The following is a 10,893-nucleotide window of genomic DNA, read 5'->3' on the forward strand; positions in this document are numbered from 1 at the left end:
GAATCACTGGCATCACTGAGATGCTTCTTAACATTGGGAGTAGGTAATAGTGAGACAGGTGTCACTCCAAATGGAAACTTGTTCAGAATCCCTTCTGATTGGGTCTATGTAATCCAAGAACTTTCAAGATCTTTCCCGATAAACTTAACCCACTAGTTTTGGTGCATAAATGTAACCAACCAATGAGTGAAGGCACAAGTTAACTGGATTGTGAAGAGGGGGGGGGGGGGGGGGGGGGGGGGGGTTCCAGAATGAGGTCTCTTTGTTGACAAACTAGTGATTTATAATCCTGCCACTCCTACTTCCAATGATGCATGGAGGCATGAGGCCAAAAGGACACCATGTGCATATTTCTGTGATGTCACTTGCTATTGGCAACATGGCAGTAACTGATACCCTGAGAGATGGAACTAGATGCCGTAATGGTTAACATTTAGTGCAAATGACATTACATTACCAAGTTCTTAGTTTCAATTTCCCGATAGAAGCCAAGCCAACATGTCAAAATCATAAAATCTTTTAGAAACTACCTAAAATGTGATGATCTGAAAGTAAAAACGCAACCCTGTATTCCACAAAAAAAAAAAAAAAAGTAATCTTATCTGAACACTAACACTTACTGCTGTTTACAGTCAAAGAAATTAAAAGGAAAAAAAAATTAAATCCCCAGGCCAATTACATAAAATGACTTACATTTCAGCATCAACAATCACAGAAAATAAAAAGTTAAAAGGAAAAAAAAAAAAGGAAAAATGAAGGACACCTGACTTACATAGCAGGGATTAAAGGAAAATGGAGGAGACACAGGTTCAAACAAAACGGCACAAAAACAAAAGCTTTGAACTGGCTTTTGCCTGGAGGGTAACATGCAGGGTTTAAAATGGACCCACAACTTCTTTTCACACACATGCATGTGCAAATGTCCAAGAGGGAGGAATGATCTGTGGTACTGGGGAAAAAGAGGGACACAATGCATTTAAATGCTAAGCTAAGCATGTAGTCTTTCAGAACATGAGAACAAAAGGTAACAATGTGTAGGTAGTTTGTTTACAACAAAATGCTGAGGCAGAGGTATGAACGTGACGTTCACTAGCAGAGCTTTCATTTTGCTCCTGAATGCCAATTTTTAAATGGCGTAAAAGCTTTTAAGCATGAATCAGTGAAACCCCGTGATGCAAAGCTCGCTTCCACATGTAGTAGGTTGAGCGAGGGGTGAACGGGAAGAAGGACCTGAATTCTTTAAATGTGGGGAAGGATTTCTCCTCAAAGCGCTGCTGTAGGAAGAGCTTTGCCTTTGCCTTGAAGTTGGCCAGAGTCACAACATCCATCGGGAAGATCTGCTCACCTGCAGGGACCTTTCTGTGCAGGAGGTACTTGGGGTGTGGGGAAACAAAAGAGGGCATGGCGGAGCTTTCTAGAAATTTAGGGTGCTCAACAAATGGGGCTGCATTCTGACTCTCCACCCTGGTTTCCATGGTCTGGTTTTCTGTACCTGTGCTCTCCAGTGTCTTGAGAACATGGACCTCTGCACTCTGGGTGACCATTTTCTTCTTGTGGTTCTGGCTGCTACGCCACAGCCAGTAAAGACAAGTCGACATGGATGGGAACTTCATCTTAAACTTTGCCAAGGACCATCTGGCCTTCTGGACGTGCAACTTTGCTGCTTCTCTGAGCTGTTTTTTACTCATATATGCCAGCCTGTAACTTCTGTGTTTTTGTCTGTAGATTCTCATCCTTGGGACAACAGATTGATTGACGTTATGAGTCTCTGGAGACAGACTTTTTGGGCTTTGGCTCTTGTCTGAGCCATCTTCACTGCTGCCAGTGCTGCCTTTGTAGCCTCTGTTGAACAGCATGGCTTCTCTTCTCCAGTTGTAGTAGGTTGATCGTGAGATTCCAGGAAAATTTCTTTTAAAGATTCTGAAGGGCAAGGAGGTGTTCATGGCAATGCAATTCTGCAGACAGCGCTTAGCTTCCTGCATATGTGCCACATTTTGAGCACGTTCTGCATCCAGCTTGCTAAGGTTGAGGCCAAACATACCGGCCACGCTGTCGTGGTGTTCCAGCTCATCCTGCTTTGCGTCAGGTGATGACCAGGCCTCCTGCTCTGTGCTATCTCCAGAACTCATCTCCCCAGTCGAAGAGGTAGTGGAAAATTTTCCTCCAGATTTCATGAGCTCATGCTTCCAGTTGTAGTAGGATGACCTAGAGATCTCAGGAAAGAACTGTTTAAACTGGTGCAAAGGGATGAGCTTACCCGACAAGTAGCAAGCTTGCAAGAAATGCTTTGCCTCGTACCTGGCTGCTGACTTTTTGCAGTGTTCCTGTGTCTGCCTCTTCCAGCGATAGAAGGTCCTCTTGGTGATATTGTATTTATCTTTCAAACTGGGATAAGAAAGCTGGGGGTCCTGATTCTGCTCCTCGCTCTTCATGGCTGACACACTCTGTGTGCTATCAAGGCTCTCAAATGTAAGGCCATTTGTCTGGACTAATGCAACGAAATAACTGGGTCTAAACAATGACTCAGACTGCAGGTCGCCAGACCACATAATGTGGATGGTTTGGGGCTCAAAGTCTTTAGGGCAGTTCCTTGGGCGTACAATTCTGTTGAAATAGGGCCTGATCTTCAGATTGAACATGGGGTAGATGGAGTAGATGTTGAACTTAAGAACTGACGACAGAGCATACACATGCCACATGTTAGCATAGGTGCCAGGGAAACAGGAAGCTTTAACATCTGCATCAAATATGGCCTCTAAGACTGTTCCAGGCAGGTTCAGCATGTCTTCAGATTCTTCAGCACACAGACTAAAGCGAACAGCCTGAAGCATCATTTTAGAATCTATCATCCCCGACAAGTAGTATCTCTTCCACAGCGCCATTTCCACAGTGGTCCGTATCTGTGTGGTACAACATTAGTGGAATCAATGTTAAAATCATTGCATATAGACAAACTGTATGATTTAACTACAGACACTTTTTTAGTGGTGGGGGGGGCAAATGTTCAAATGTCAACCTAAATAATAAACTTCATAAGCAAAATAAAACAACTACTTATGGACCAAAAAAATCTCCCCATTTAAACACATTAAAATGACAACTTTTGATACCATGGCCATTGCTTCAGACTTTCCCTCTACAGCACTGGCATCAGAATTTTGTGTTTGCAGTTTTTACTATGTTACTATGGAGAACCGCAGACCAATGTAAACAACAAAAAAATTATGTGGGGTGTGCTTGTTGATATGAATATTTTCCAAAATGAATGGACAATAGTGGGTATGTACACAGTAGGGTCCAAAATTTTTGAGCAAAGACAATTTTTGTAATTTACACCACCACAGTGAATTTGAATTCAATCTGACTGATGAGCAGGCGTGCACCTTTAATTCAAACGAGCTTTACAAACAACTACAGCTATTTTTATACATAGTCTCCATCTTCAGATGCTCAAAATGAATTAGACAATGGACTGGAAAGCAGTTTGACAGCCAGGTGAGGTCTCTTCTCTTGTTATTTCATGACAAAAAGGAGCAGACATAATATTTGAAATCGATTCAAAGCCTTGAATTTGTATTTTATAGCCTTTCAACGTAATGTTAAATATGACTGTTAGGAAAACATTCCTGTAAACAGTCTTAATAAATCATTGACCAAGAGAAACTATCTGGATTAATGTGGTTTTAATAAGCTTGCAAGCTGGAGCAATTACAAACAGTCACTATGAGTGTTACAGGAATTAACTGCTTCATAATCTATTCTGCCTAGAGACGTTGACTGAACACAACAGGCAGTTTCTTATCTGGTACTAACATGTGTTGGGTGGGTTGGGGTGTGAGATCACTGTCTCTTCACTTTGATGCATCCAAACTTTCCATTTAAGGTGAAAACACATTCAACATTAGTCCCAAGCAGGCTACATAATATATTTTAATACTATGCAAGGTTAAGTAGTGAAGCTTGGCCAAACATATGGTTAACATAAAAGATTAAGACTTATCTAAATTTTCTTATCAATGACGCCCAAAGATATGTCAGTGCAAGTGAGAGAGGCCATCAATAGGCTGAAGAAAGAAAAAAAAAAAGGAGAGGCCAACTCAACAATCTGATACATTCTTCAAAAGAAGGAACGCACTGAGCAGCTCAGCAACACCAAAAGTGCATGATGACAGAATTATATCCATGCTCAAGAAAAATCAACAACAAACCAAGAGCACTTGTGAGGAGGTACAACCATCATTTTCAAAGTTTACGATCAAGAGACGCATTTATGAATGGAAATACAGAGGGTTTACAACAAGGTGCAAACCGCCGGTTACACTCAAGAACAAGAATGCCAGAAAGCATCTAAAAGTTCTTTGGAAAGATGAAAACAAGATTAAGATGAGTCAAAGAACAATGATGGGAAGAGAAAAGTATGGAGAAACTGAGTTTCTCTTTTGCTGGTGTTCCATTTCAATCCATTATGTCATACTCAGTTATGATATTAATGATATTATGTGTTAATGATATCAAAGCACATGTTAGAACACTTTAATCTGCACAAGTTTACAGATTTTACAAATAAATACATACAACAACAATCTAAATGCTGATGATTTCACCAACACTGAGTGAATTATGACCAACTCATGCCAAAAACAGAAAAGACCAAAGCAGCAAAACCCCATCAACATCTTTGCCTTCACAGCTGTCAATAAAACACACATTCTATAGTGCAACACCATATCTATCCAACTAAGAGAGGCACAAGAAAAATCACTAAAGCTTCTTTTTTGGCCAAAAATTTTGGCCCAGCAAGAACTGTCAACAAACCAGGTTTAAGCCATATGGTGAGTACGCTTGACAAGCACTACTATTCATGCTACTATGCACTGCTATTCCATCACAGCACTATTTTGCACAAGTGGTTCTGCCAGAGTTGTACACACATTGTCAAACAGGAGTAGCGAACGAGGTGGCCATCACCATCACAACTGTATGGTCCATCGTGATTTCAGTATTGACCAAAAGAATTGTGATTATCATTTTTTTTTTCCCCTCATAATCAAACAGCCCTACCAGTGGACAAGAGGGTCATATCCCTGTGCCCGTACCCAGCCTTCTTTGAGTCACTGTGTGGGGTGCTCAGGGGTGCTCCGTCCGGTGACGCCATCATCCTGTTCCTCACCTCCATTGTTGAGGCTGCTGCACAGAGCTGTGGCTGCAAGGTGGTTAGTGCCTGTCATGGTGGTAATCCTGGATACTGGAGGTGAAAGGAACAATCAAGCTGAAGGAGTCCTATCAGGCTTGGTTATCAGATGCAGCTGATGGGTACCAGCAGACCAAGCAAAACACAGGTTGGGTGGTGGCTGAAGCAAAAACCTCGGATGTGGGAGGAGTTCAATGAGACCATGGAAAAACACTTTCGGGCACCCTCGAGGTGATTCTAGTGAAACATCAGGCAACTCAGGAGGGAAAAGCAGTGCTATACTCAGTACAGGTGGGGCACTCCTGACTTCAGCTGAGGATATAGTCTGGCAGTGGAAGGACTACTTTGAGGGCCTCCTTAATCCCACTTATATGTATTCTGTAAAGGAAGCAGAGTGTGGGGCGAGGGGGACGACTCGTCTATCTCTGGGGGTGAGGTCACTGAGGTGGACAGAATTTCTAAGCATAGCCAAGTGGCAGAAGGCACCCGCATTGGTGGCCTCAGAATTCTCTCTCTGCTTTTTGCGGATAATGAAGTCATGTTGGCTTCATCAGGTGGTGGCCTCCAGCTTTGCACTGGAGTAGTTCACAGCCAAGTGTGAAGCGATGTGTATGAGAAGTAACACCTCCAAGTCTGAGGCTTCCATGCTGAGGTTTGGTTTTCTCCCCTTAGGCTGATTCCCCTGCAACCCTGCCCCAGATAAGCAGGAGAAAATATTGATGAATGGACAGATGGACCATCTTTAACATGACTATTTTTAGGATCAATCTGTCACTAATGCAGTGCTTATCAAAGTGTGTGTTGAAATTTAGATAATCACTGCTTAAATAAAACAGATCTATGAAGCTTTATTCACACTGATCAATCATTTCTCCTGCTGCACAGATAAAATATTATCTTCTGGTATCATGTTGGAATATTTCTGAGTGAGGATGATTGTGGTTTAGGAAAAATTACTCAAAGATGTTATAAACTGAGTAAATGTATTTTTGTTTTTTTTGTTTTTTTAAAGTGGGTTGTAAATACAGACTGTATTTATAGTCAGTGTGTGCTGACAGCATTTCATCTTGAAATTGTTTCACATTTAAAAAAAACAAAACTACTAAAAAAAACTACTAAAAAACTAAAAAAAAAAAAAAAAAATATTTTTTTTTTCAAATAATCTAAAATATAAAACTATTATAACTCTGACATGCACTCATACTTGTAGCTTCACTGGATTAGAAATGGGGATTCAGTTTGCCTATAATAAACATCAGTTGATTGGAGTTTGTACAGGTTTTGGCAAAGGGGTACCAACTGACCAATTGCATATTTAGGTTGAGGTTAGCATATTACTCATGAGAGAAGAAAAGCTTTAACCATAAACGCATATGAGCAATTTTATAATATAATACAGGCTAAAAACAACAGAGTTGCTGCAGCCAAGGCCAGTAAGGAAATGTGCTGACCATTATTATGATTTTCAAGCACTCCCCCATTATTCAAAAGTGATATTATCTGACTATAATCACAGTTGTGTATTCCATTAAATTCATGTGTTGCTTAGATATACTCTTATGGCATGTACAGATTTTACCCTTATTCTTCCAGGTGCAACCCTGGCAGTGTTAGATAATCTTGGAGGTAAGTAAGGAACAATTTCAAACTGGTGAACAGGCTTTGCCAACCTTGCAGGTCTAAAAAACTTCCATTTGGTTGTTGGATTAAACTGCTATATAAATCCCTATAGAACAATGAAATTAAACAGCAGAGGCTGTCTATGAAACCACAAACAGCTGCTTACAATACAGTTCTCACAAGCCTCCCAGGACAGCTCCAAATCCATTCACAGCTTATTAATGGCTTATATGGGCCATATGAGCCAATATGCTCAGTGGGTTAACAACTCACATGTGATCTCAATGACTCTGAAGGGTTAATCAACCCTAAAAGTGGTTTTGAAACCTGGGACCAGCAAACAGTTAACACTAAAGATTTTTGGATGAGAGGCAATACAAACAAGTCTAATTGGTTTTGTTTCTGGTATTGCATGACCTGAACAACTGAGAGTTTACACACACACACACACACTCAAAGTGCCATTTTTTGTGGCTCTTCAGACTCTACACTGTGATCCACCAACTACACATGTGCCAAGTGGACTCTAAGCAAACCTGAAATCACCCCCATGATGTCTGCAGCTGTCCATGTCCGCAAGAGAACATAAACCCCATTTAAGGCCCTCAAACTGTGAGGTGGAACTCACCGATGGGGTGTAGTGATTAAGGGTAAAATGTGGAGCTCAACAAGCATCATATTTGTAATTGAAAAAAAAAAAAATTAAGAGCTTATAAAGCTATTGGGTCATTCCATTTCATATCATCATGGACCTTCTACTTGACCATTTCTGATTGGCCTACATTTTTTATGGTCCAGGGTTTGGAGATTTCATATATATATATATATATATATATATATATATATATATATGTGATTGGTGATCATTTTAATTTCAATTTTAGTCAACCCACTTCCAACATGCTTTTTTTTCACATTTTGAAATATGAGGTTATGTTTGAACATGAATATCTCAAAAAACTATTAAAGATAAAAGCCTAAAATTTTCACTGGCCTTTCTTACCATAAATTAGAGGGTTTTCTTTCTTCTTTTTTTTGGATGGATCTCTCACAAATTACAGATCCTGAGTGCTGGCTAGTTAACTGTAGAGGAATTATATTTTTATTCACAGTTCACCATTTTCAGAGGCTCAAAATGAATTGGACAATTGACTGACAAAGCAGGTTCATGGCCAGGTGAGGTCTGTTATTTCATGACAAATAACAAGGGACAGACAAAATATCTAAAGAAGATTCAAAGTGATTTAATAGCTTTTCACTGTAATTTTAAATATGACACCCAAAGACATGTCAGTGCAAGTGAAGAAAGCCGTCACTAGGTTGAAAAAAAAATAAAAAATAAACCTACCAGACAGATAGGAAAAAATTTAGGAGTGGCCAAATCAACAATCTGGTCAATTCTTAAAAAGAATGAATACACTGAACAGCTCAGCAACACCAAAAGGCCTGAAAGACCACAGAAGACAACTAAAGCACACGGTGACAGAATTATTTCACTGGTCAAAAACAAACAGGTTGATGACATCGAACCAAATCTAGAACGCTCACAGGGAGGTAGGCACATCAAGCAACTGAAGGCAGCTGCAGTAAAAGCCGAGTAAAGGAGCTCAAAGGAGGAAATGGGACTTGGTGATGTCCGTGAGTCCTACACTGCACATTGATTTTGATCCAAGTATTACAATCAATCCTTTCATTTAGCATTAGTTTGTCCAATTGTCTTTGAAAACGAGGAACTGTGTATAAAAATGTATGAATGTATAACAGTTGATGCTTTTTTCATTTTTTTTTTATAAAACATCTTGAAAAAAAGCTGAAAGTCTGCATGTCAATCACAGTGTTTGATTTAGAATTGACTGTGGTGGTGTATAGGAGCAAAATAACATAAATCATCTTTGCCCACCAAATTATGGACAGACTATAGATTTGATTTTTTTCCCCCCAAAAATATGTATTTTTTGGATTGCTGGAAAATAAGTGTTGTTGGAAATGATATAGAAAAGATCAATATTTTATAGCAGTATTAGAGAGGGAACATTTTCCCTTTAAAGTACAAACAGGTATACTGTCTTAAAAACTGACACTGCACAAATATTAAGACTGCATCAAAATCCCTGTTGCTGTCGCCCAAATTACTTACTCCAATTACTTCCCCACCACATTAAGTGTATGGAAACAAAGAAAAATAACACATTTCAGTCTCATAATTAAAAATAATTGCCTAGATGGACATTTGTAAGTTGTGTTTTTCAACCAAGTGAAACTGGAACATAATATTAATATGAATATGTTTATCACTTTTTCCCATCCACCAAAACCAGGGGTAACTTTTTAAGTACAACAGTATAAATTTAGACCATTAACACCAAAGATTCTGCATACCTGTAGCTCCAAGCTGAGTCCAGTGTTGCCCACTAACAGCAGGCTGATTGCATCAAACAATAAGTTGCCTTCTCCATCACAGTTTAGAGGCAGGAGGCCACTGGGTGCATCAGCTGGGTACAAACCATGAGCTGCATCGTCGACGCCTGCCCACTCTGGGAAATCCTGACAGGTGGTCTTGGGGAGCTCAAAGGCAGCGAGGACCTGCTCCACCCTCCGGGCCACTTCAGTCATGCCTTCCAGGCCAGAGCTCTCTGTGGCCTCCTGGAGCTCTCCCAGAGCAGACAGCATGACCTCGTCCCTCTCAACCATTCCTGTGGATCACACCTGAGCTACAAGCAAGAAGGAGGAGACAAGACCTAAAGGAAAGAAAGTAGAGGGAGAGGAAAATTCCAGATCCTGGGAAAACTGAAGATTTTCTGAGATTTTATTATTTAAACTCTTAAAACAATTGGAAATAAATTACTGACATTACTGTGGCTGACACACATAAAAGCAGCAACTGCAGTTTAATACAAATGCTGTTGGTAACTCAGAAATCACCTCTTTCTTAATTAAAAGCATGCCTCTGTTACTCACCTGGTCTAAAGGAAAAGGTTTGTTTTTCTAAATGTAAAATGTGAATGCATATTGCATTCACGTGCCCTGTTTATCAATTATAAAAAATAAAAAAAAAATTAAAGAGACCCCAAAATATAACTTGAAGGTCTCACCTGCTGCTCATAAGCCCTACCCCTTCAACAGTGCTGAAGTGAGTGAGTCAACACAGGTAAGGTATAGTTACATGTTAGAGTACAAACACTGGAATCTCTAAATGCGTCAAAACAACAAAAAACTGGATTAAACTGAACAGGTTCCATGCATAAAACATCAGTCTCTTTTTAATCATTCAAAGTTTTTTTTTTTTAAGTACTTCAGTAGTCCCGTTAAGTAAAAAGTACTTTCTTTGAACTAAAGTGAGTGCATCATAATTCCGTAGATTTCCAGGTATCCTAATAAAAACGTAATCCAACAAAGTCTGTAAAATTAGCCTGGCTCATAGTACCCCGTGTTTACCTCTTTTTGGTTTTTTTACGCATTTTTTTTAATATATAAATAGAGAAACGTGATCTAGCTTAAAGGAAAACAATCAGAACGATTTCAAAGTCATTACTTAGTGTAAGGGCCAATTTGCTCTGCGCCACGGCCTGTTTGTTTTGGAGGTCTGATTTTCCCGTTTCTTTTCTGCAAATTCTTATTAATTAGTTGCGATCCGGCTCCAAGAAACTGTTTATCGCCTGCTTACTCAACAAAACTATATAAACAACGCAAAAATAACTCCGCATCACAACACAAAACAATGATGGAAGCGGCCACCTTTCTTACCTGAGCGCGCAGGGACTTAGGACAAGTTTCAATGAAAGCCACGTACTCTTAACGGAGGGTTTTACAGCTGATCTACTGGTTTCACGCTAAGTTTTTCCATTCCGTGCGTTTATCTACCGACCGTCCTATCCTCCGGTGTGCAGTTGAGATTTGGACATTGATTAGCAACACCTCCCTTCAGGAAACAGTCAATAGTCGATCTGCTTCTCCCTCTCGCTCCCTCGCTGTGAAACACCTCCTTCTTTTCTCGTCTTCTCCGCCTGCTCCTCCTCATGTCGAGCCAGGGTCAATTTCAATGTGAAGTGTTAACAGGAGCAAATGTGTTAAGGACCAGAAGA

The 10,893-nt window shown here is 40.0% G+C and overlaps 1 protein-coding gene across 1 annotated transcript; it reads right to left on the reverse strand.

Moving 5' to 3' along the window:
* Positions 1-813: 813 nt before the first annotated feature.
* vrtn (vertebrae development associated) lies at positions 814-10,691 on the reverse strand. Its single transcript, XM_030722379.1, has 3 exons — positions 10,556-10,691; positions 9,191-9,549; positions 814-2,900 (listed from the first exon to the last, which is right to left on the reverse strand). Exons 2-3 carry the CDS (start codon positions 9,500-9,502, stop codon positions 1,146-1,148), a joined length of 2,067 nt encoding a protein of 688 aa, XP_030578239.1. The 5' UTR covers positions 9,503-9,549; positions 10,556-10,691; the 3' UTR covers positions 814-1,145.
* Positions 10,692-10,893: the final 202 nt, after the last annotated feature.

The sequence above is a fragment of the Archocentrus centrarchus genome, chromosome 24, assembly GCF_007364275.1.
Source record: "Archocentrus centrarchus isolate MPI-CPG fArcCen1 chromosome 24, fArcCen1, whole genome shotgun sequence".
NCBI classification, from domain to species: Eukaryota; Metazoa; Chordata; class Actinopteri; order Cichliformes; family Cichlidae; genus Archocentrus; species Archocentrus centrarchus.

What these genes read in the sequence shown, in the direction of transcription:
- vrtn (XM_030722379.1), bottom strand. Translation starts at nt 9,502, where the DNA reads ATGGTTGAGAGGGACGAGGTCATGCTGTCTGCTCTGGGAGAGCTCCAG. An exon ending in GACTCAGCTTGGAGCTACAG is followed by an intron (nt 2,901 to 9,190) that starts GTATGCAGAATC and finishes TGTACCACACAG; the next exon opens with ATACGGACCACTGTGGAAAT.